The sequence below is a fragment of the Larus michahellis genome, chromosome 5, assembly GCF_964199755.1.
Source record: "Larus michahellis chromosome 5, bLarMic1.1, whole genome shotgun sequence".
NCBI lineage: Eukaryota > Metazoa > Chordata > Aves > Charadriiformes > Laridae > Larus > Larus michahellis.
Window position 1 is genome coordinate 16699333 of NC_133900.1, and position 26265 is coordinate 16725597.

The window sequence follows — 26265 nt, forward strand, 5'->3', positions numbered from 1 at the left end:
CTGCGCTTTCTTATTTGTGTGCGTAGGTCACAGCAGTGCCTGTTTCCTTGCTTTCTGTTGTACTTCCTGAACACTCGTTACCTCTTAGTGAAAAAGGTACCTACCGTGCGTTCCAGCTCCCAGCCCATCGCTTCGTCTCCTTTCTGCTCACCAGATACGTTAATAGCTTAAGCACATCACCTTTGATAAGTCCAACATTATGTATGTGCTGAGTATCAATTAGTCTCTTCCAAGACTGACAGTTAGTGAGCACAGTAAACCTGCAGATCTAAGGAAAACAATGACTGTGCCTTGTTCTCATGCCTCAGTTTCCTTTTTGGTGGGCTGAGATCAGAATTGTTTTAGGTATAGGGGCTTCCACAAATCCTCTCTCCTAAACAGCAAAACTGACTGTCCTTTAGTTAAATTAACCACCTATGACACAGTAGCAAGCCCTTTTGTTCTGCTCAAGCTTTCTGTACATCTCAATCCTCTCCAAAGCTCTCGAGATTAATATTTTATAAGTTGTCATGTCAATTAGGTCAAATACTGACCTCATTACTCTCCTGTTTAAAGATTTCCTAACTCTCTTTCTGCACACATACCTAATTATTTTGTTTCAGTAAGCCGTAGCTGTCCTGTTTTCCTGGTGTGATGTTTTCCTTGACTTCAGCAGCACTGCCTGGCAGCATGTGGCTGACTCAGCGTAGACTCACCAAGTCCTTCAGGTGGGAAGGAGGTCCCTACTCCAACCTGCTGCTCACGGCAGGGTCAGCTCTGAGGCTGGATCTGTCTGTTCGGGGCTTTATCTGGTCGGTCTTTAAATGCCCCCAAGGATGGAGACTGCACAGCCTCTCCGGGCGGCCTGCTTCACTGCTTGGCTGTCCTCACGGGGAGCAAGTTTCTCCTGATGTCACATTTGAACGTCTCTTGGTTTCAGCAATGCCCATTGCCTCTTGTCCTCCCACCACTGTGAAGAGCCTGTTTTCTTGGTAAGCTCTTGTGGGTTGCTGCTGGCTGTCCCCAAAGCCATCTCCTCTCTGGGCTGAACAAGCCCTGTTCCCTCAGTCTCACCTCACAGTGCACGTGCTCCAGCCCCCGACTGTCTGGGTCACCTCCGGCAGGATGAAGGAGATAAGATACCTCCTGCGCTCCCAAGACAGCCAGCTAGAAGACCTAGAAACACTCTGACTTTCCTTTAAGGTGATTCCTCTGTATCATTAAGCTGTGGTGGAGAGCGAGGTCCCTGCAGTACACTGAGGCATGTGGTGATAGCGCACCGTCCTCACGTCCCCTGGATAAGAGCTCATAAATAGCACCTGCTGCTTGGGGCTGTCACCCTTCCTGCAAAAATGAAATCCAAGAGACTGCGTGTGTTTGGCGACGCATGACTAACTTCTCTTCTGGTGCTTGGGAAAACTGCACTTTTAGAAGACTCTAGTGGCTGAATTTCTGAAAATATTTACTTCACAGCCAGCTGTGGTATGTGGGTTTCAAGGTCTCAGTGTTTCCAAGCTCGCCAGATGCAGGGATGAGGAGGAGTGAGACCCAGGCACTTGACCCAAGCTGGCCAACAGGATTATTTCATACCATGACATCACACTCAATGTAAATTAGAAAGTTTGCTGGGGAGTTTCTCCTCTTCCATCATGGGTTCAATCTGAGAACTCCTTGCCCCGCAGCCGGACCCCTGAGCACTTCCCTTCCTCCTGAAGCCACGGTGCTTGCAGCGTCTGACGTTTGCTGTCCCCTGCTGGGAGTGCACGGCTTCCTATGACAGAATGGCCTGAGTATAATCCTTGTGTATTTTATATTGGTATCGGGATTGATATTGGTTCTTCGGTGCTGTTAATTATTTAGTCTTATTCTATTAAATCTGTTTATATTTCAACCCTTGGGTTTCCTTGTTTCTTCCCCAGTCCCCCTTCCTGGGTTGGGAGAGGTCATTGGGTGAGAGAATAATTGTCCAAACAACAACAAATTGCTGCAGGTTCCTCAGACCACAGCAGCCCCTTAAATCCCTCAGGTCAGAGGCACCAGACCAAGTGCAGTTCTTGGTGCGGGGAGGGAGGAGCGACATCACGGTGCCCCTTAGGGGCCCGTAAGGTGGCCTGCTGTGTGAGGCGAACTGCGGATTTGGAGCAGGAGCCCGCGGGTGCCACGCTAGCCCTGTGAGGCCTAGCGCTGGATGTGGCTTCGTGCCATGCTTGGCACATTCCTCGGCAGAAATTTAACCATTTCCTCACGCATTCGCCTCAGCACCGTGCCCATCCCCGTCAGCGCGCTGTAGGGGGGAGTCAGACCTGCGGTGCCACCGGCGCTTTCCACGGGAGGCGGCTCTGGGGCAGCAGAACCCCGACCAAACCTCACCCCGGCCGCCATCTTGTTGCCTTAAAGGGCGCGCCTCAGCACCCCCCCACCCCTCGCGCCCCGCCCTTCCCGGCCTGTTGAAAGGGGGCGTGGCCTATGGGGCGGCCCCACCCTCGAGGCGGGGCCAGGCGCGCGCGCCCGCCCGGGTTACCGCGGCTGCGCCCCGCCCGCCGCCGCTGCCGCCGCCATGGACAGCGACGAGGAGACGCTGGAGGAGACCGTGGAAGGTACCTGCCCCGGCGGGGGGGCGGCGGACGGCGGCGCGGGGGGAGCGGAGGTGGAGGGAGGGAGGGAGGGGCGTCCTCGTGGGTGCCGGGGAGGATGGCGAGGGCGGGGGGGGGGGGGGCGAGGAACGGTGGGCCCGGGAGGGGCGCGCGGGGCCGCCGGCAGCGCATGACATCAGCGGGCTTATGCAACGGCCGCGCTGCCGCCGCCGCGCACGTGGCGGTGTGTGACCGGAGGCGATGGGGGCGGGGGGCTACCGGAGAGATTGGAGGTGTGGGGGGGCCAGCGCCGTGTCATGGGGCCCGGCCCGGCGCCGGTATAACGGGGTGGCGGTGCGCGGGTGGGTCTGGCCCGCCCCGGCCCCGGGCAGGTGGCGTAGGGCGGTTGCCGAGTCCCTTGGTACGGTGGCGAGGTGGGCTCCCTCCATGGAGGTGCGGTATCCCCCTCGGAGGGCTGGGGTGGGGTGTCGGGGGATGCCCGTCCTCTCTCAGGGCTCTGGGGGCCAGGGCAGCCCCCCCTCGGAGGGCCAGTTGCCTTGGGGCGAGCGGCAAAGGGAAGAGGGCAGCCGGAGGAGGCGGCTGTGGCCGTATCTCGTCGCCCCTATGGTAGCGGGAAGGCCCTGTGGGCAACAGCCACCCCCTTCTCTGCTCGCCATTCGTGAGGGGAGAGCTCGCCCTTCCAGAGTGGTAAAAAAAAGAACCAACAGGGGCGGGGGCCTATGGAAGGGCGTCGCTGGTGGGAGCCGCGGCACCCAGCCCCGCAGGCTGCCATGCTGCGAGGGGGCATCTGGGAGGGCAGTGGGGCCTGGCCCCCATCTCACGGCTCTCGGGCAAAGCGGTGGGTGATAGTGCCGGCTCTCCCCCCACCACCACCACCCAAGGTTTCGAGTCCTGCCGGGAAGAGCAATCCTGGATTTCTTCAGCCGCTGGGATTAAGCGGACTGGAATGACGAGGTGGCGGTCACGCTCGTTGTTGGGCGGTGGGCTGCGTGTGTCTCATGGCAGGAGGATTAGGCCTCGCAGCCCAGTTCTCGGAAGAAGAGGCCGGGCACGGCAGCTTAGTCTCACAGCAGATGCCAGCTAAGCAGCTGCAGCGAGGATCGGGATTTATCGCCTAGGTATGTGGTGACGGAGCCGCAGGGAAGCCGCGTTGTGTGAAACACGGTCGTGAGGGGAGCGAGATCCTTAGGGCACACCCCATCCATAGCACCCTGCGTCCGAACGGGTGTGTCTTTTCCCCTCCCTTCCCCCCCGGCTCCGCAAATCTGTGGATTATAATTGCGTCTTGGGCAAAGGGTCATAGTTTTGATCCTCCTGTCGCAGGTAAAGCATTCCGCTGTATCATGGATTTGCTTAGCGTTTCTGTGGGCTGAGGAAAGGAGTTTTTAAAGCATATGTTATTCAGCAGTGTATATGAAAGTGCATGTTTTCCCAAGTGCCACAGAAGCAGCGTGCTGTTTAGGGGCGAATAGGCTGGCTGGGTGTTTTTTGCACTTGCCCGGAGGAAGTTAGAAATACGACAGAAATCAACACATTTTTTTTTGGTGGTGGGGGGGGAGGGGTTAGTTTATTGTTGCTATTCCTAAAACATCCGTCTGGCATCTTTGAGGCCGGAATCTTTTTATCAATGGTGCACACTGTATGTCTTCTGTTAAGTAATAGTAATACTGACAGTAAAGGGCTTTTATCTTTGGTTTGTATACATCAGTGTTTTGGGTAAGTGCTGCATTGTGAATGAGCCCCTATTAGTGTAGTTCCTTTTCTTGAAAAGTTCATGGTCTAAGCTTAAGAGAGAGGTCTCGAGAGACCCTTAGAGAAGTGACAAACTTGAGGTTTTACAATAATTTAAAAATATATTTAGACATTTTGGGTTTGTTTTCGTAAATGGGGGAGAGAAGTGGAACACTGCTTTGCTCCCACTGAAATAATGAGGATTTTTTCCATTGATTTCACCAGGAACAGAATTAGAGCCTGAGGCCTCAGCTGTATGGGAAAAGTCGCATCTATGTAATTAAACTTGAAATTACTTTTTTCCCCCCCCTATTGACTAAGAGAGACTGAATGTCTCTTGTTTTGTTGGGGGAAATTTTTTTTTTTCAATAGGGGAAAATCTCTAGCGTATTAGAAGAATTGGATTCTTTGTACTATGTCTGAGATTAAGACTCTGTATAGAGGCCATCCGATCAAAGCTGACCATTTAAATCTCTGGGATAGCCTGTATCCTAGCGTGCAAAAGTCCTGACATACGTGCTGTGTATAAACATGGCAGCTTTTGTGTTGGGCTTTGCATTCCAGCAAAATCTTGACAAAACCGAATAGTCACAGAGAACAAAGGTGGAAGTTTGGTTGTTGGGTTTTTTTGATCAATCCTGTTAGTATTTTTTTTTTAAATTCAAGTGTTTTATAAAAGTCTTGCTCCTATAGTGAGGGGAAAACCAGTACTGTATTGTTTAGGGTTTGTTAGCTTACACCAGTATACCCTTCCCATATTGATAAAACTGAAGCCTTAAATGATGACATAGCTGGTTTTGTTCTAAAAGAGGTGTCCACATCAGAAATTCCCCTGACCTTTTAGTTAAATTGACATAACTGCTAAAACTTTTCCCTTCTACAAAAAAGGGTGTCCTGACTGAATGGGAGGAAAAAAAAGCCTTTCTTCTGTTTGGAGAGAGCGGCGCGCTGCCTTTTCTGTTTTAAAGGGTTCCTCTTCAAAGTTATTAAAAGCCTTTAGTGATGTAGCTCCCACACACACACTACTTTTGCTCTCTCTTCTTATTCTGTTACTCCTCTCGGCTTGGGCAGTAAGCAGTGTCTGATTGGTTTTATTAACTTTTTAAACTGTTTTCAACATAGCTTGGAGTGGGAACTTAAGAGCATGGTGGTGTTTTGCACAGTGGCTGAACTGGAAGAAGCAAGGTGGGTTGCTGCCCCCCAAGAGGGGCAGGTCAGCTCCCAGCCACCCAGCTCGACCATGGCGGTGGGGCGTGGGGCCAGCCTCCCAAACCAGCAACAAAACGATGAAGGGAAGAATTTTCTGCCGAATTGGTGACTTGCACTAGTTGCAGAGAGTGCTAGGCAAGTGCCAGAGCAGGTGCGAGAGAAACTTTGGGAAGCATGCGTGGGAAGGGTGAAGGAAGGAATCTTGGCTCTTAGATGAGTTCAGATGTCTCACCATTATTTTCTTCTGTACACCTTCTTTCTCGGAGCATTTCCATACTTAGTGTAACAAGTGCAGGAGATGGGTAATAAACCTGCACATTATTATGGGTAATAAACCAGCCATACTTGATTACTTTGAGGAACATTCACTTAGCTCTTTTTTTGCCTTCCTCTATCTTTGTGTCTCCTTCTCTCTCTCTCTCTTTTTTTTTTTTTTTAATGAAATTTTACTGTGAGATAGACAAAAGTTTGAAAATACATCGTGACAAAGCATCCTGGGCTATATGGCATTCTTCTGTCAATCGTTCTGGTATTAAAAGGCTAGGGCAGGTCATGTGCCCCGTTGGAGAGGACTTCTTAACCAGATGCAGCCCCATGCTGTGCCCTGTCTGTGATGTCCCTGAGGGGCTATGAAGCATCTCAAGGAAGCAGTAACTTACGGTGATGTGAGAAGAACAAGTGGGTATGCGTCTGCCCTCTGGGTACCCTTGTCCCCACAGAACCCTGTGGACTTGTTGCAATCGGGGCATGAATAGATGGACTTCTGAAGCCGCATGAGTGGCTGGCTTCTGCCGCTGCTGTCTGCACAGCTTGTTTTCTCCCTGGGCATAGGACTCAAGGTTTGGTAATTCTGAAGCGCCTCTTGTTCCCTGCATCAGCCTGGGCTGTAATCGCTCCCCCTCGCACTGGAGTTTGTTTCTGCCTTTCCATGTGTGCGTTGAACCTTTTCAGTTTAGGGGAAATTTGGTCAGGGAAGAGCTTGATCTGAAGCCTGTAGAAGTGGATGCATGTGCTCTCTCATCTCTGATAGGCTTTGTATGCCTCACCAAGAGACTCAGGGGGATCAGAGGTCAGGTTTTATTTAGAAATGTGGAAGAACATAAATATACGCTAGCTTTTATTTATTCGTCAGTTTTCATGCAAAATTTATACCTGCTAAAATGTCACGATGGGAGCTTGTTAAACCCGCATCTGGCGCATCGCTGTGCTGAAAGCAGCCCCGCTGAGCTTGAGCATCTCCATTCTGCAGGCAGAGCAATGTTCTGCCAACACAGTGCCAAGGGCTCCAAGTTCACACAGGTAAACTAGACAGCAGCAATTGTTTAAAACACTCTCCTTCTATTTTCTTTCGGTTTTGAAGAGGCAGATGGAGATGCAATGGGAGCCTTATTATGCTTTAACTTAATCAGAGTTGGCCAGTTGTATTCTGTAAGATACAGACCCACGCAGATGAGGATCCATGTGCAACAGCTGTAATGGGGAAAGTTGATACGGCTGGGAAGGGGAATGGGATGGGGGGATGTAATGCAATCACACAGAGAGGCACTGGAGAGCAGCATTTAAAATATGAAATAGCAACTTGACTGGCATATTGCAAGAGCATAGTATTGTAGATATCACATGCCTTTATTTCTTTAAGTTCCTGGGGCTATAGTTATGAGGTGGCACACCCACATTGTTGCAAGACATGCACTTATCAAAAGAAGAAACCAAATCTTTTCTTACTCAGTGGTTCGAAGTCTAAATCTATTCTATTTTCACCAGGAAATATATATTTTAGATAAAGAATTATTATACTTTTGAAGACGTATATTAACACAAGTTAGAATAGTATGACCCTTGTTTCTTTTAGAAACATGTCTTTTTGCTTATTCTTCTCTCTCCTGTCTCTCATCACTTCTCTTTTATCCTGACCCTTTTTATTTTTTATTTTAAGTGAAGTGCATTACACAAGTACAGACTTAAGTTGTACTGAATGTCTGAGCACTGTTCCTAACAGAAGTGTTTTGATGTGGATTGCTGTTTTGCACTATGGAGGTACTGCATTTCAAGCGTCTACCTAATCAGAACAGGTTTGCAATTTTATATAATGTTTAATGTGTGCTTTTGCTCTTTGTCTGGATTTTATTTCAGGGCATCTAGATGATGATGGGTTGCCACATGGATTCTGTACAGTCACCTATTCGTCGACAGACAGATTTGAGGGAAACTTTGTCCATGGAGAAAAGAACGGCCGCGGCAAGTTCTTCTTTTTTGATGGAAGGTAAACACCGACTCTTCAGTTTTTCTTCTGTATTCTGCCTCCTGCTTGCAGTGATACCAAAATAATCTACACTGATTGTATGCTGCTGAGTTTCTGGCTAAGCTTTCTCATTAGAAACTGTAGCTGGAAAAGTTTTCTCTAGCGCTGCTGTAGCCGTACCTTTGTGGGCTTCGGGCTTTTTGTGTAATGTGGTGCTTTGAGTTGTTTCCTAGTGGGAGAATGCAGCCACGTGAGCTCTTTTAGCACTGTAAAGGTATGAACTAATTAGAGACCATAAGAACTGGGAGGTGGTCAGAGCTATTGGAAACCATGCTGACGATGACTTGGACTATGAAGTTCTAGTGCATAACTTTAGGTGGAATTCTTTGTTTGTCTTATAGCTCTGTACAGAGACTGCAGCTGGACTGGGAGCTCCCTGTGCCAGACCTCATGCGCAGATGTAGGGCCTTGACAGAAAAAGGCTTACCCTCTGCTTGGTCTTGGAAATTGTTTAGTGGTTAAAGGACTGAGTTAAATATGGTTTTGTTCCCAACTCTACCTAATCCTCTGCAAGTTGCTTGTGGTCTGATTTATTTTCAGAAAAGCCCCTATAATTTCCCGTCTCTTCACTGGGAGTTGTGACAGCGAAATTTGGCTAGTCTGTTCCTATGTGTGTATTTTCTTCTTAGGTCTTCATTATGAACACCTTGTACATCTTCCCCCAACTGCAGTGTTTCTCTCTGCAGTTGCTCAGAATTCCTCCAAAGGAGCGGCAGATGTATAAAATGACACGATTCTTCATGGTTTTGCAGCTGTCGGTGGCACTATGAATAGCAGCCGTTAAACTGACAGTCGTGCCGGGTCTACTCTCCTCCCGCTCAGTGAACTTCTGAGCAGGAGCGGAGGTATTGTGCTGTCTCAGTGAGTCAGCTCCTTGTCTGTACTTGCCTTTGCAATTGCTTCATACTGGGGATTGAGGTTTTTTTTTTCATGAGAAGGATAATCTATTTATTCAGTTATGCAGAAACTGATCAGGCCTCTAAGCTTGGATGAAGAAAAATCCCCACTGTTGTTGGTAATGGGCTTATTAAATCTTGTGTGAGTAACTGAAAATCAGTACTGCCCAGCAGCTGACCTCTCTAAAATAGCCTTTTTTTTAAGTTGGCAGACAGCGGCTCTATGGACACATGTACATAATGCTTCTGTGCTTGTTGATGATCTCAGCAGAGCAGTTGCTGATTGTACAGTCAGAGAAACTGACCCGCTATTTTGTTTGTAGGGCTGCTCCTCCAAGTAATCCAGGGTACAGGCAGTGCTCTGTGGGAAAACTCTAGTTGCTGCTGAGCCTTTTCTGTACTGCTTCAGTGTTGCCAAGTCGTCTTTTTTTTTTCTTTTTTTTTTTTAAATTTTCATAACCCTTAAAAAATGGAACAGTTGGCAACTGCATGACTTCAGGAACTAGCAGAATGAAAATACACAAAAATAGTCTGTAATACGGTTTTGAAAAACGGGATGTTTTTATAAAGACTTCTTGTTTTAATTTAGCTGAAGCAGTCTTAACCAAGCAGTGACTCTAGTTACTCGTTGCAAGTTACCTAGCTATGCCCAGCTGGCAAGAGTAAGTTGCTCTCTGAAGAGGATGGTTCAGGTGTCGTGACGTGTTGCAGGAAGAATGACCTGGCATAAAACAGGACGTGCTGTTTCCATTAACTGTACCATGGGCAAGGCTGAGTGTTTATCAAGAAGAGAAAAGAATCCCCAAAATCCCTCAAAACATCTCTCCCCTTGTAGTATTGTGTGCTTCAGGGCAGTAAGTTAGCTGTTTTCAGCATTCCTGGATCTGTTTCCCTCACAGGCTGCTGGTAAAGGCTGACAGCTGAACTGCTGTGGCTCTGTTGTTTGGGAGTGGTTGAGTCCTGTCAGACACTGGACTGGCAGCAGTGTAAGCGTTCTCATTTTTTTAGTGCTGGGAAGTAGGATTGGCTGCCTGGCTGCCTTGTTTGCCTCTGTGAAAACTCTTCCCTTTATTGGAATAGCTACCCCCTTCCTGTTGATTGTTTAAGGGAGTGGAAACCTGGAAGGAAATATCAGTTGTTTTTTCCTCCCCCCTTCCAAAAATGCAACAAGACCAACATGCTCTTTCAGAGAGAGAGGTTTCACCTCTGGCATACTCCCTGTTTTGGATTATGTACTTGAGCTAAGGCTTGCTGGAGTGCACTTTACAAAACATTTTGTGCAATAACTACGGTCATGAGCGCGGTGTTTGGCTCAGAGCTCCAGCTGCTGTTCTCCCTTAACTAGAAACTCTTGTGAACTGACATCTCCCAGAACGCAGTAGAGAATGGTATTATTTTTAAGGAAAAGTTTTCAGTGTTCCCATATAGAGGGAAAGGTGGGAGATCAGGGAGCGAGGGATGAATGGATCGGAGGTCTATTGATGGAACTTCATACCTGGAGGCACATGGGAGCAAGTATTGCCCCCTTTCCCCAGCCCTTATCACTGATTTATTCTCTAGGTAGTGGTTACCCTAAATCCCCTCTAGGCCTGGTAGATAGTGGGAAGACAGTACATCTGATAAATCTTGATGTCAGTAAAATTTTACACTGTCCACAACGTGATAATCTGAGAAGCAAATGGGAAAAGTATTGGCTAGCTCAGGGTTTGTATTAACAAGATTTTGTTTATGCAAGACATAGGAGCTGTTTATTCCTCTTTGTCTGATCAGGTCTTGGCTGCAAGTATTGTGTCTGGCTGCAGACACCATACTTTGAGACCTTTAAGAAAAAAAAAAAGAGAGAGAGAAAAGGGGGGGGGAAAAATAGAACTCCAAAAACTGTGAGAAGTATAGAAGTTTTAGAGAATCTGACTTTTTCGGCAAGGTTGAAAGACATGGAATTCTTTCTTTAGGTATTTTTTTGTTGATTTCCTTAGGTGATATGAGAGTAGGAAGAGGACATTGTTTGGAGCTTTAATACAAAGAAAGGAAATACAGAAATTTGAGTCACAGTAAAAGCTGTGATGTTTTTTTCCAGTGCTGAAGCACTGTTGTAATTTAGCAGCTTGTTAACTTCAACTAATACCATTGAAGGTAACAAGAAGGTTTTTCTGGTCTGTTTCATTACAGAAACTGGGGGTTTAGTTAATGAAACAGACCAAACTGGCCTGCTTCTTTTAAAGAGTAATCCCACACATGGACTGTGTGTGTGGTGCCAGCTACAGTGAAATTCAAATCTGGTGATCTGTGATAAACTAGAGGAGAAGGTGGTGTCATTTGTAGTTGAGTAAGTGCACAGATTTCTGGTGGTTCTCTCATTTGCTCTGCTCCTTCCCTGTGCTGTGGTGCCATAGCTGTCTGTGCAGCTCTGTAGCAACCCGGATCAAGAAATTCATCCGACTGAGAAGTAAAACAGCTTTCCTGCTCCGCATCTGGTTCGCGTTGAGGCTGTGTGAGCGTTGCTGTGGGACAATGCACGGCGTGAGGAAAGGAGCTGCTTAGAACAGCATTGCTATGAAGGGAGGTCTGAAAAACCAAAGCTGAAGTCTTGTTTCTAAACACGCTATTTGTCATGGATAATATGCCTTCTCTTACTGTAGTGTATTTTCCTATGAAAACCTCAGTGAGGTTGCCCAGCAGGGAGCGAAGCTTTAGAAACCAGAAAGCTAATTCTGAGAAAACATTCCGTTCCCAACTCTTGAAAATATGTTTTGTAGAGTTTTTTAAAACATGTAGAATCATGTGCTCCCAGACACTGCGTTTGTACCTTAGAAGTCTACATCAGAAAAAGAATTATGCAGTGAAAGTGTGTGTACTGCAGCTGACTGTTAGCTAAATATACTGGGGTAAAAGCTAAACAGTTTTTTGTATTTCTTTATGCTAGTTCTAACCTGAGAAAGAAATAACTGAGTAGGTCCTCTTTTACAGTTAGGCTTTCATTTTTAGTAGTTTCTCTCAGCAGTCTTTTTTTAAGGAAGGGAGCGAAGCAGATCGCAGGATGTTATTGTGCCCCTTCTAAAGGTTTTGCAAGACAAAACTGAAGTGAAATGTTTCTTTGTTCAAATCCAAGTGCAGCACTAGTTCTGTTTGACAGGCTGTGTTCCATTTTAATAGAAATACATGAAAAATGCCAGTGCTTTCAGCAGATCTGGTACAGATTGCTGCTAAATGTATCGCTAGGGAGCTAACAGTGCACTGGTAGCAGGTTGCAGTTTGTGCCCTTTTGCGGTCCACCTGTGTGACAGTTCAATTTCACCTCACCAGAGAGATGTCAGTAAAGATCCAAACATAGGAGGTAGAAAATCCTAACGCGAGAGTAGCCTGCTTGAGCAATAATTTCTTCTTCAACCACGAGCGTCCATTCGCTGCTGTAATTTGCTACTGCAGGCTATAAACAAAGCTCAGCAATGTAATTTAGATGAATAATGCTGTGCCCATGCAGCGCACCCTGGTGAAAGGACAGCGTAAGTTGGTCTCTGCCTTTGGAGGTCTGTAGAAAAAAGCTTCTGTTTTTTGTCTTGGCTTTCCAAAAAAGTCAGGTTTATCTTTCTACTACCCTTTCTTTTGTCCCCCTCAAATTTGCTTGAAACCAGCAAACACATCAGAGTTTCAGACATGGTGGGTAGTGATGCCTGGTGGGGCACAGAGGAGAGATACTGGAAGTGACGTCCCACTGATGGAGCCCTGGGAGCCGCTGCCGACCCTTTCATCATTCCTTGCAGTATGCCTGTGGATGGCTCTGCCCTGCGACAGGCCCTTGGAGAGTGGACACTGAGAAAATGAAGAAAACCTATGATTGTTGCAGTGGTGGTGTGCGTTTCGGGGGAGGGTTGTAGGGTACCTAGCAGTAGCAAACCAGGCATCAACAGTTACCTCCTCCTAGGACCTGACTTCCTTGAAGGTTTCCCCTCAGCCTCTCTGGACCACTAATATGCAGAATGACGAGCAGGGTTGTGCTGTGCTTCGTGTCAAGGCTTTGGGTTGGCCTCTTAGAGAGGTGAATAGTCATAGAATCACAGAATTGTCTAGATTGGAAGGGACCTTTAAGATCATCAAGTCCAACTGTCAATTTAACACTGCCAAAACCACCACTAAACCATATCCCTAAGCACCACGTCTACCTGCCTTTTAAATACCTCTAGGGGTGGCTTCCACTGCTGTTTTTTCTCTCTTCACCAGCACCCTGGAAGGGTACTATGTTGATGATGCCCTGCAAGGCCAGGGAATCTACACGTATGAGGATGGAGTGGTCCTTCATGGCACATATGTGGATGGAGAGCTGAATGGACCAGCCCAGGAGTATGACAGTGACGGGCGGCTGATATTCAAAGGGCAGTATAAAGACAACATTCGTCATGGAGTTTGTTGGATTTATTACCCGGTAAGCCTGACACCTGCACTCTTTATTGCAGAATAGTACCATTATGTGTCTGTCTTTTCTCCCCAGCTGAAACAAATATCCACCATGACCCAGCTATCCAAAAGTCAACACATAAAAACCTGGGTGGAAGATCTGTGCATTCTCATTTTGGATAATCCAACATACAGTTAAACCTTTTCAGTGTTGAATGTTTGCCCAGTAGACAGGATTCAGCAAGGCTGCGAGATACCTCCACTATTTTCGTCTTCCAGGGAACCCAGCCCCTTGGAAGTGCATTTATCTCCTTGGGAAGGCTGGGCTGGTGGTTTTGCCACTTTGTAGTGCTGGCTGCAGGTGAGGAGCATGGGAGCCACGCAAGCTATTGCAACCTGCAGGTCTTATTTAACTTGGAGGGGAGACTTTGTCCGTTTCTGCAGGGTATGTTGTGAAGTGTAGCTTCCCCCAACATATCAGGTGTAACTTTTTTTTAATTCCTATGCAGTGTTATAGAGCACTCCAGACTTAAACCTTTCAATCTTTACCTTGTGCTGAGGAGGGGGAAACATCTGCATGTAATTAAGCTGCTGGTCAAAACCCAATCTATTTCTGTGCTACATACGTACATACTTCAGTTGCAGATTCATTTCAAATGTTCGCCATTGGCTGTTCATTTTATTTCCTGGTTTTCACTATTGCCATTAAGCACGTGTGTTACAATGAAAAAATGCTTGGTGTACGCTGCCAAACAAGTGTCAGTTTTCCAGTACTAGTGTATAAAATACACACAGCTGACCCTTCAGGTCATATGTCTCCTGTTTCATCTTCCAGATGACGAGGTGTTGCTGTACCTTCTGGAAATGTGGGTATTTAGAGGTTCTTTATCATTATCATCTTGCCAGACTAAAGGATACAAGGTGTTTCGAAAAAACCTTTGCCATTTGTTTATGCATGGTTCTGTGCATGATGCTATGTGCACAAATATTTACCAAAATTTAAGGTTCACTGTTCCTTACTACGGTATGTTTGAAGCTCTTTCATCCTTGGAGTTGAACAAAATGGTGCAACTCTTAAATAGAGTCTGTGCCCGGCGATCTTGATCTAAATCAGTCTGTTCCTGCTGTTTTTGCTCCAGGGCATCATTTGAAGATGTTTCCTTGTCCTTTTTGAAATAAACACCTGAAGTCGTTAGACCTGTGCTAATCTATGCATCTCATTTTGCAATTCCGTAATAGACCTTATCTGGAGTTGCAGGCAAATCACAGATGGCAAAGCCCAGGGCTAAAACGTGTAAACCTTAGAGAGAAAAAGTGTTGCTGATGATGGCTTTCAGCAAACAGTTGTGGAGTACCCCCTGATATGGTGGGGGGTTGCTGGGGACAGAGAAACTCCCCAGTTGTCCAGCAAATCTTTTTATTTGTCTTTTTTTTTTTTTTTTTGATAGGCCCAGGTCTTCTGATGTACCATGAATTAGCAGTGAGCAAGGCAGTGTTTTTTTAATTTTTTGTTTCTTCCAGCACAGTATCATACTAAAAAAACCTCAGACGAAGTTTGTGTGTGGCTTTGGGCCTTGGTTCACAGACTGTTCACATAAAAATTTTGCCGATTGAAACTCAATATTTGTGTTATGTGGAAGGAAAGACCTTGGGTTTTGCCTGTTTCAAACAAAGTTTTCAAACAAAACCCTGTTAATTTCTTTTATCAGTTTTATCCTGACTGGAATGACTTCACCCACCTTCTTCATGTGTCTGTTTCTCACTCATTTTCATGATCTCACATCTGAATTTACTGTAGCTTAGATTGCTTCTTTAAAAAGTTGGGAAAAATCTTTTTCATTTACTGAAGATAGTAAAAAGTATAACTAAATGCTTTGCCTTTTCTTTCTTGCCCATGCTTTCAGGATGGAGGCAGCCTTGTGGGAGAAGTGAATGAAGAAGGGGAGATGACTGGAGAGAAAATAGCTTATGTGTACCCTGATGGAAAGACTGCATATTCTGGAAGGTTCATAGATGGAGAAATGATAGAAGCAAAACTGGCGACTCTGACGTCTGTAGAGGATGGGAAACCTCAGTTTGAAGTAGTGCCAGGCAGTAAGTTCAGCTAACACAGAAACTTGTATTCTTGCTACCAGCTCTTCACTGCAAACGGCTTGGTTTCTATTACGTTCCCCTCTAGAGGCTCTAAAGGCTGGCTGTGATGAGATAATAAGTCTATTAGTGAGAAGCCCTTTTCCTGAATTCAACAGTTGGACAGAAAGACACGTGGAGCGATCCCTTTGCTCTGGGAACAAGGAAGTGGCCCATGCGTTGGTGCTGCTGAACTGCATTCCGTACCCCATTCCTCGCACACACCATTGCCATCGGCGCCAGCATGAGAACCTGCCTAACCGTGTCAATGCTGGCGCAGTTACAGGCATTGTTCTGTTAGTAAAATAACTAAAAGTGGAGAGGGATGGCACGGTTTGGTTGTAGCTCTGTCAGTTGCTTTTGTGCAAGTGAATGTTAGCCCTGTGAACATTCTGGCATCTGTGTTACAGGACTGAAAGGACACAGGGATTGGAATTAATGAACTAGATTCAGTTGTTGTGTAACAGTCTGATTCACCAGCACCCTTCAGTCCGTCTAGTCCTGCTGATAGAAAGTGGCTATGAAATGGTTGAGGTCAGGGTGTTGCCTTCGACCCATGTAGCCAGTGCTCCTTCTCTAGGGCAGCGGTGCCTTGGGCCGATAGTTCTGGAGTAGTTTTGTTGCTGTGAGGTGTATGTGATGTTTTGGAGGTGAGTGGGTTAAGCTGTGGGCAGGGCCATGAGTAACAAACAGGGACTATGCTAACACATTTATTGTTTTGCCAGCAAAGATTGTCTCACTTGATACGAAATAAGAACGTAAAACTCAGTGAGAAGGTGTTGAGAAGCAAATGCATGTGATTTCTTATTTTTTTAAATCTCTCAGTTGTAATAGCAAATCAAAATGTAACTTAAAAGATGGCTTCGGAGAGGGTACAGTTGTCCTTTGTAAATAGGATCGAATTACACTCTGGAGGAAGCTGCCTTCGGCCGGAACAGTTCTTGGACATCAGGGACAATGGCCTTTTATCAGACTTTGTAATATTGTGTTTGGGGGTTTTTTTTCCCATTTTATTTCCACCTGCATCTTAACCTATCTCCCAGGTAGTCCTCTGGCAGTTGATTGGAGAGGGGTGTAAGGATGTAATTAGAGCTGCACCACTGAGCTGCTTATTAATGGCAGGAAATAAATGACTGTAGCAAGTGTACTTTATGATTACTGAACATTATCTTCTGGCCGAAGTATCTTCAGGATTTGGACGGGAAAACATTTCATATATGAAATAGTCCAAGATTTTTTTATATTTAATGTGTTAATTAATATATCATTTAAAATTTTGCTTTGCTTTTTGATTTTAATTAGAGACTCCGGGAGGGTCAGTTTTGAAAGACTGTCCAGTTGTCCTTTAAAAGTTAGTAGTTTGAAGAACACATATATCACCTTTTTGTGATACTACTGCTACTCTAGTATGTTAAGGGGAAAAAATAATCAAGAACCTTTTACAGGTGCGGTTCTATTGAATACCTTTGTTTGGAAGCATATGACACTTATTTCTTGCAGTCCTTAAAATGTAGTTCTTGAATGCCTTGATTAAATTAAGGGTTGCATGCTTTCAGTACTGACAATTAGTTTATTTCCTTTGTTGATTTCTGTTTGGGGGTTTTTTGTGTTTTTTTTTTTTTTTAGGCCCAGTATACAGTTTTGACAAATCTACTTCATCGTGCATTTCTACAAATGCACTTCTTCCTGATCCTTATGAGTCAGAGAGGTAGGCTTTTTTTCTTCTCCTCTCTTTCAATATTGTCCATTTTTCTTTGCTGTTACATATTTAGGGCCTAATTTTGCAAAGCTTTTCTCATTTAAAATTTAAGAAAAAAATGTGTTAAGAGTTTGTGAAATGAAACCCATTACTGCACATCAGTCAGCGTTTGACTTGATTGAATTTCTTTTTGATTCTCACAATGAACTTGCACTCAATACTTTTTAAGAGATTAAACTAGGATAATTTCTTAGCATTTCAAAGACATGTTCAGTCAAGCTCTGGATGTCAGTAATAGCCTGTATCTACAGCATTCTGCGCAAAAAAGTACGCTGTTCCCCATTTCCTAGATGTGTAACTAGCTTCAGGTTGCAGCGTGCCGCATTCAGTGTGTCTCACTGGATGGCGTGAGTTGTACAAAGTTTTCTACCCTCCCTACAGATGTAGCAAAGTGGCAAGAGTAAATCATCAAGCTGGAGGAAAGTGAGATAGTCTGTGACAACCCTGTAATGTCAAAACACGTTCCTCAGCAATTGTTGCATCATAGTCAGTCAGTGATATCTCTTCTGTGACTATTCCACAATTACACTTTTACCTAGACTTTTGAAAGTCCTTGCATTGTAGATACATTGATTGTAGTCTTTTCAGATAGTCTGAAATCTCTAAATAAGTGATTAGTAAAATGCTGTCATTAATTTCCATCAAGTGCTTAAAGATCTAGGGCTTCACCTTGAAAACTCTTGCTCGTCTGTGCATGTACACATCAGCAACCTCAGCTTAGTGGGTACCTCTGGGATTCTGGAATGTTAGTGAGGGTATTCCTGAGTTGAAGCCATCATTGAGGAGTAACAGTAGATTGGCACTTAAAAAAAAAAATTAATTTCAAACTAATAGATAAAGCCTGCCCCAACTTCCCACCACATCTCTGTTTTACCAAAATTGAGAGAACGTATGGAGGAGAGGAAGGAGAAGGAGTTGCATTTGGAGTTTTTGAATTATTATTATTATTAGTTTTATTATTATATTGAAGTATTAGTCTTTATGCCGGTGGTGTTGTGATAATACTTCTTGAAAATAAAAACTGTAGCCAATCACTAATTCCATGTCCTTTTCCCCTTGTAGGGTGTATGTTGATGTCTCTCTAATTTCCAGTGCTGGAGAAGGATTATTTTCGAAAATAGCAGCAGAAGCCAGTACAGTTATGTCCTTTTACAACGGAGTGCGAATTACACACCAGGAGGTAAAGGAGAGAAAAAAGTCAGTCTGAATTTTCATTGCTCCTTCTGAAGTCTTCTCCTTTTAGTAATATTTTACACCTGCCCCCTTCCCACCATTAAGATTTAACATGATGGAGTTTATTGAAAGAAAAAAAAAAGTGCATGTTCACCTATGTATAAATAAAAAAAGTGGTTGGGTTGGGTTTTTTTTGACATACATACAGGAAAAGCTTTAGTTGCATATATTTGAATGTTTGCTTTCAAACTGCTGGCAAAGTTGACCCCTCCACACACACACACACACTGGATTTTTGCCTTGCAAACTAGGTAGACAGCAGAGACTGGGCCCTCAACGGAAATACAATATCCCTGGATGACGAAACAGTCATAGACGTGCCAGAGCCCTACAACCACGCCGCCAAGTACTGTGCCTCGCTGGGGCATAAGGCCAACCATTCTTTCACTCCTAACTGCATCTACGACCCGTAAGTAGAGTCCCGTGTTTCGGAGTGGAAGCTGTAGCCTGGCAGTCTGGGCTCCCAGGGTGTTTCTGGGCAGCTGAATGGGGCTGGGAGTGACGGGTCCAGGCACTGGGATGAGTTCCTGCTCACCTGGGCCAAGTTGGAAACTGGCTGGCATTGCGGGTGCTTGATGTCTCTTGGGAGTTACACCGTGGAATATCTTGAAGTTTGCAGCTGTGTTAATTCTGTCATGAACTTTAGGAGCTGCCTCTTGATTCTAAAATGCGTAAGCACAACTCTCTAAATCCTAGTTTGGGTAGGACTCTGCACCGTGTTCGGTGAACTACTTGACCAGTGCCATCAAATATGCTGTCATTTCTGAAACTCAAAAAATAAGCATCTTGCTGCTCTGTGGTTGGTGCAGAGCACTAGGAAACTTTCGATGTATGCACATGCTCAAGGATATAAATATTTTTATACGGATGTATAAACAAACAGACCTGTGGAGATGGATAAGTAGAAAATAGTTTACTTTCATTAAATAAGCCAGTTCCCTTTACTGTTGGACCCTGAGAGAAGATGTACAGAAGTATGTTATGATTATTTGGTGGGTAACCTGTACTGAGGAAATGAAGGTGAGCAATTTTCTGTGCTCTCCAGTCCCTCATAATCTTTTCTGTTTTACTGTTGTGCAGATCTTTACCTCTGCAAGCCCAAGGCGTGTGGCAGTGATTAACTTTGCTTTATTTACTTATTACAAGCAAGCAATGTTGCAGGACTGTTGAAAAATAGAGCTACACAAAGCTGATCTAATGTATCAATGGTTTTGCCCTTATTACTTAAGTCTTCATAAGATTGACTCGAAGCAATATCAGATTAAGTGATACTACTCTGAACTGTGAGTGACTTCTGAAAATGTAAAAGGGGCTAACGGAGTCTGTGAATTGACAGCTAAGCCGAGCAAAGGTGTTTATTCTCTGTCTAGGTTTGTTCATCCTCGTTTTGGGCCTATCAAGTGTATCCGTACCATCAGGGCTGTGGAGAAGGATGAAGAATTAACAGTGGCTTACGGATACGATCACAACCCCGTTGGGCAAAACGGGCCAGAAGCACCGGAGTGGTACCAGCTGGAACTGAAAGCTTTCCAGGCTGCCCAGCAAAAGTGAAACGGGAGCTCCTTCTCCGTTCAGCAAACTGAAATAGAAACTTGGATCTATGCACTACCTTTATACTGAAAACTGGACAACCAGGGATTGTTCATGCTGTTGCATCATAACTTTGCATTCTGTGTTAAGAGATAAGTTTCTTGCATACTAACTAGGTTTGACTGTGTTACTCATAGCAGATTTAAAATTAGCTAGCGTTGCACCAGTCTTATCTGGAGAAATTATTTAATATTCTATACGAGACGTGATATTCTTTGGTAGCTTCTGCTTTTGCACCATATGCAAAGATGCCAAAAGACTAGACAGAAAACTAAAATGGGTATATCGTTCACTTTTAGTCGGCAGACTTAGTGTTGCTCTCTATCTGCCTAGGCATTATTGTGCAACTGCATTTTGCATATATGCCACTTGTGATGATAACAGTAATATTTTGATATTCTCTAATAGTAGCATAATTTTGCCTTTTTAAACCTTTGATCTGAATCTTGCAATAGAGCAGTTTATTTATTAGCATATAGGAGGCTGGGTTTTAACTCCCCTTTCCTCTTGTCTGAACGTTGTTCTTTCTAAGAATCCTCTTTTGCAGGAGAAAATCCTTTCTAACTAGTGGAAAGGCTTGTGTGTGTATGTGAGAGTGCTGTGTGTTGGTCTCTGTGGCTCTCTAAATAGTATAGCAACATGTCCAAACCTAATATTTATCTAGCCTTTACGGCTGGCTTATTTTATTTAATTTATGATTATGACACGCAAATGAAGCTGTTCTTTGCATGAAGATTTTCTGAAAGGAGAAAACGGATTCACTTTTGGAAGGACTTTCCGAAGTACGCGTTCTGGAAGGCAAGCACATTACTTGCATTAGTGTCCGTGAGTGGGTTTGTGTATTTCACCTGTTAAAGCAGCCAGTTCTCAAGGCAAAAATTCTAGCAATGAGACGCTTGAATTATCCTAAAGGAGGTGTATGTATTTGAGGGCAGGCTGTAGTACTTGGTTAAGGAGAGCTGTAGCTTTTGTATGTGTTCAGTTGACAAAGGATATAGCCTTGTAGCCGTCTTTTAGTAGTAATGGTTTAAGACACAGTAAATTAACATAGTATGAGATATCAAAATAAGATAAAAAAAAAAAAGATGTGAAAAGATTGTTTTTGAAAGACAATGAATGTAAAAACATCACTCGCTGCTCATATTTAGGAACAGCAGTCAATCCATAGCTTTGGTGCAGCCAACAGCAGGGGGCTTGTGAAAATTCATTTGCAGGGCTGTATTCTGGGATTTTTCAGGGCTAGGGAAATTGTTGTGCGTTTTTTCAGATACTGTACTAGTTCTTGCCTAATGCTGTATAAGAGAGAAATAATCATCTCGGTCCAGATACAGGAACCCTTCTGGGACTCCGATGCTCTCTTTTGGGTTTAGCAGCTTTTGGGGAAAAAACTCAAATGCGTTTGCAACACTTTCTTTAAATGTTTGTAGTTTAAAAAGAGTTTGTATATATGTAACATAAATGATTTGGAAATCAGACCTACCTTTCTATGGCAACACATTTTGGTTGGTTGCTTGGACGGTTGGAGGTGCCTGGCTGTCTGGGGAGCTAGAGGTGGAGAACGGGTTGGGTTGGTACCTGCAAGCGGAAGGATGAGGCTGCTGTTCTGTGCAGTCTGAGAATCCTTGCTTTGGTATCTGTAACAAGTTAATAAGAACCCCTCTAATTTGGGGCTCCGATTAGACTCTGTGACTGATAGCAAACCTTTTCCAGCACCTCACCATTTAAGCTTGCATAAAAGCTGCTCTGTGCTTGTGCTGGGAGGTGGCTGGGGGGGAGGGCGATGGACAAGTAGGCTCAGGGCTTTTTGACACTCTTCCAGCGGTGATCTGAATGTGAGCCGTGACACCACCCATCTCCTCACGCTGGAGGCTCAGGCCACAGCTCCGCTTCTCGTCCGAGGCAGGTGGCTGGCAGAGGTGACAACTCAGGGACTCCAGCTGAGCAGGCAGAGGCAGAACTGAGCCTCACAGGTGAGGGAGGGTTGTCAAAGGCTGATGGGCAGCACGGCTTCAGCAAATCAACCTCAAAAAGAAATATGCATGTCTTTATCTTTTCCTGCCTGCCCACAGGTCCTTCTAGACCATTGCTGTTTCAGCCGTTTGCAGCGAAGCGTGTCTTGCTGGTAGTGAGCTGTTGTGTGTATCTTGTGGATTCTTCTGCCAGGACCATGAAGTTTGCGAAGCTGAGGCTTGTGTGTAAGTCCAGGGAAGAGGAGAGGGAAGATACATGACTGAATCCTGCTGTGAATAGACGGTAATTCCTTCCACAGTCCTGATAACCTGCTTTGGACTGCTGGCGTCTTTGTGCCCGCTAGAGAATCGTGCTTAAAATGTTCTGATCTCTAGAGCTCCTTTGGCTTCAATTCTGGTCAGTCTCCGATTCCTCGGCTGTCTCCTCTTCATGTGGAGTTGCTTACGTTTTAGTAGATTTGTCAGTCTTCATATTGCCTGATTTTTGAGGTAAATACAGATAGGTGCTCTTCGCACATCAGCTTTGAAGGTTGCATCCTAAAATAGGGAAATGCTAGGTTAAAAAAAGGCGCTGAGGTACCCTCTGTGTCTTCTCAAAAGCCATTGATTTGGTGACAGTCAAGCAGATTCTCTTGCGTATGCTTGTAGCCTGGTGGTATGCCACAGCTGTGTCTGTTGTCTCTGTTAGCTCTACTGTCCTTTTTCTCTCTGCTCTGTTAAAATCTATTGGTCCTCCTGTAGATCCCTTCTTCAGTGACCAACCTTCTATAAAAGTGGAGATTATAAAGCTGCTTTGGCTTGATTCAGGACCAAGCCTTTTAATTCCTCTTTGTTTTTTTCTTTTTGTGATCTGTTAGAGTGGAGATGGTTGGGATGGTTTTTACCACCGGGTAGCGAAAGGGCTCAGTGTGTCCTTCAGAGGTTTTTGAGAGGTATGCGTTGGCAACCACCGCTTCAAACACAGGTTAGTTACAGAACTCCAAATAATGCCTTAACTCGGTCAACGTATTGCAGCTCAGCTTCTGGGGATCACTCGATAGCGAGACCAGCTTAGCAAAATTATTTATCGGTAGTAACACAAGACCCACGCCAAAAATTGGTTTTAATTTGGAGCAGGGGAAGCAGTCATTTCGCCAAGCAGTCCATTGGAGCCTGTTGGATGCAGCTGACTGTTGGTGAATATGCAGTAAGTAAAGAAGCTCTGCTTCTCAGAGTCTGGCCAAAGACCTGTCCTGTCAGCATGGAAACGGGAAGAAGAGCCGATGCCTGTCAGCTGAGCCTGGGTGAGCAGCTGGCTCTCAGGATACCCATTGTGGCTAAAGAATGGCGTAAGAGAACCTGGAACTGCTGCTTTTTTCAGGTACGGATCAGCTCCCAGTGTCTGCCTTTGGCCTGCAGTGCTGCACGTGGCTCCTCTGCGGTGGGAGGGTTGTTACCCAAGCTCCTGTATGAGAAGGAGCCTATACCAGCCTGTGTTAGGGGCTGCTGATTGTCTCTTTTTAAAAAAAAAAAATAAAAAAATCTTAAATGGATCTTCCTGCTATGGCAGCACTGTGTTTTGTCACCAAGAATACAGAAGCTTAGTTTTCTGCAGAGGCAGTTAATCTTGGGGACAAGAGAGCATGAGAAGTTACAGCTGAGGGCTACCAGCTGCTGGGTCACTCCTCTGGATAAGAGGGGAAAAGGGTGGTCTCAAGTTGAGTCTCTTGCTATCATTTTACTTTTGGGGATCTACTAAAATACCCGATTTTCCTTCACAAATCTGAAAAGGCTTCTTTTCCTTTTTTTTTGTTTTGTTTTGGTAGCAATTAAAGAAACCTTAACCTACATAAATGCATATAAGTCTTGACTATTGAAAAAGTCAAAGGAAATAGGTGGATATGGCTCTTCAGTGACCAGAGTGAGAGCTGTGATGGCTTTTTTTGACTTTTTGCGCAGTTGCATGTGCCCAGAGGCAGCTCCTGGATGACTCGTGCAGGTTTTGAGACCTTTGGGAGGCCACATGTTTTGGAAGCAACTAGGGAGCCTTCTCCTTAGTCCAGCCTTTTCGGGTGCGGAGCTTTCTTTCGGTGTTGCGCACAGTTGGCAGTGGCTGTGGTTTCTTTCCTGGGGCTGTTGTAGCACGTTGCTGGCATGGAAGTGAGAGAGAAATTGGGGATTTCTCACCCTCTGCCAGGCACTGGAGGAGCAGAGTAGCCAACGTACCCTGTCCGGTACGACAAACTGAGAAGTGGTGGGAATTGCCACTTTTTTGTTTCCTTCCCAGTTGGCTGCCCTTGTCCTTCAATTGAAACCGGTGCTCACCACTTCGGTTGCACCAGGAACTGTACGGTGGCGCTTCTGTCCCAGAGACCTCTGTGTGATTCCTATCCTTTCACTTGATTTGAAGTCTTCTTGGAAAACGCTGGCGTTGCGATAAGGTAACGAGTTGTAGAGAGCCGGTTACCTGCTGCTTTCTCTTCCTCTGGCACAGCGGAATTGCTGGAGCTGTGGGTGCCTGAGGAATTCACCTCCAAGCACTTAAAAAAAAAAAACCAAACAACAAAACAAAACCCAGTTGCTTTGAAAACAACGTTGCTGATGTGTCTCCTTATATGCTGGGGTGCTGCGTTAGACACCTCTTCCTCCCTTCCACCGCCGCGTCGGATGCTGAGAGCATTTGGGCGAGGAAGGCAGGCGCGGGAGCAGCTTTACCTGTGGGTCTGAGCAGGCTTCACCCTCACCAGCACCCCAGGGAGAACTCTTGTTCCTTTTGCTTTGTGTACTGGGAACACGAGAATTATATTTTTTTTGGACGAAGCGGTTTCTAAGCAGTCTTAAGGGATTTTTTTTTTTTAAACAAAAAAAAAAGGTGCAAGATTGAGTGCATGTTTACTTGCCCCAGATCAAAGGTTTTGAACACTAAGGTCACTCACTATCTGTTGAATGGACCCTCCTCTTGGCGCTCTTCTGTCTTCAGGCAATTGAAGCTCCTGCCCTCTTTCTCTACCAATTTTACTGTAACTACTTTTTTTTTTTTCCAGGAGAAATATACACATATACACAAAAAAATCTAAGCAATTAAATGTTGAAGCCATAGGATCATGAGTGTGGGAAGACCCTCTTCACAAGTTTTAACATATTTGTATGTAAAATGATGTTTGTATGAAATATTTTCATGGTAGAATGAATATTTAAAAAAAAAAAAAGGTTCCAGTGAGATCTAAACCAAATTTAAAAGGATGTCTTTTTGTAAGATGCAAGTGTAATTGGTTACCAATAAGCAGATTTTTTTTTTTTTTAAAGGGAGATGCAACAGATGATCTTTACAATTACAAATGGTCGTTTCTGCTATTTGGGGAAGTATTTATGCAGCATTACACACGGCTGTCATAAATAATTGCAATAGCAAGGCCAGTCACATCTTCAGGACATACCTCTCAGCTTGTCCCTCCCTGATACTGTACAAGCGGACCCATCCCTCCTTTCTGCAGATTTCCTCCTAGAAAACCTTTCCTACTGTACCTGTACTGAATTTAACTCTTGAGCTAAGATCCAGACTAAAATCGTGTTTTACCTAACAGTTTCTGCTGGGCCTTCTGCTATTTTAATACTCTTTAGCCCATAATTACTGGGTGTCTCTGTTCTGAAGAACTAAGTGCTAAAGAATAATCCTTGGGGTAAGCTTACACGCGTGGTAACAGTTAACCCCGGAGAACTTAACTTGTATACAGTACTTGATAGGTGTTTTATGACATTTGTACTCGAACTACGAGCCTTACTGAACATCTGTAGGTTTATTCATGACTTTTAAAAAATGGATAACTCTAAGAAAGATGTTTACATGAATGATGATTGCCCTTCCTTTGATGTTATGAATGAGGTTTTTATAGTGTGTTTGGGTGTATGTGCAAGGAAGTAAGAAAAATGTTTCTGGGGAAAAATAAGACTTGACAAACATTTGTAATAAGTGAATTTTAAAGATTGCTTTAATTGCGCTATGAAGGCAATGCAGATATTAAAATATTCAACAGAACTTTCGTCTCTCCTTGTTGTTTGTGTGTCGTGGGTTTGGGCGTCCTCTGACCTCTCCCTGCCTCTCTGCTGTGTGATTGCTTTGCTGGTTATTGCTGGTGCACGGGCGCACAGTTAACACACTTTAGGCCACGTTACATTGATAGTGAACGAACAGCAGGATGCTCCTGACACCACTGCCTTGGTTTTCTTTTATCTGGCACCTCTGCCACTTTTGTTACTCACTTCTCAGTGCACATAACATGGGCTGTAGTTGCGTTGTGGGATGGAAGAGCGTCCTCCCCGTGTATGCCATAGTGTCTTTTAACAGTTGTAATTTAAAAAATGTGAATGCACACTGGTGTACTTTTCTCTTGCCATTGCTGACTGAGGCAGTAGGAAGGCATGGCAGCAAGCAGCAGCGGTGCCTTCCAGGCAGGTAATCCTTACAGCCATCCATGAGCCTTTCGTTATGTTTTCTCTCCCC

At 44.9% G+C, this 26265-nt stretch overlaps 1 protein-coding gene across 4 annotated transcripts; it reads left to right on the top strand.

Annotated features, from left to right (window-relative positions):
* The first annotated feature begins 2464 nt into the window (after window positions 1-2464).
* On the top strand, window positions 2465-25800 carry SETD7 (SET domain containing 7, histone lysine methyltransferase). 4 transcript variants are annotated; one of them, XR_012587240.1, is made up of 13 exons: window positions 2473-2576; window positions 7647-7776; window positions 12930-13131; window positions 15008-15197; window positions 16860-16941; window positions 18055-18172; window positions 18477-18634; window positions 19596-20613; window positions 21635-21785; window positions 21885-22068; window positions 22643-22749; window positions 22902-23145; window positions 24052-25800. XR_012587240.1 is itself a non-coding variant. In XM_074588928.1 (8 exons), the coding sequence occupies exons 1-8, from the start codon at window positions 2537-2539 to the stop codon at window positions 19774-19776; spliced, it is 1101 nt and encodes a 366-aa protein (XP_074445029.1). In that variant the 5' UTR covers window positions 2465-2536; the 3' UTR covers window positions 19777-23317. The 4 variants fall into 4 exon arrangements, 1 of the variants encoding a protein (XP_074445029.1); XR_012587238.1 differs by lacking the exon at window positions 22643-22749 and having other exon boundaries at window positions 2465-2576; window positions 19596-21785; window positions 22902-25800; XR_012587239.1 differs by lacking the exon at window positions 24052-25800 and having other exon boundaries at window positions 21885-23317.
* Window positions 25801-26265: the final 465 nt, after the last annotated feature.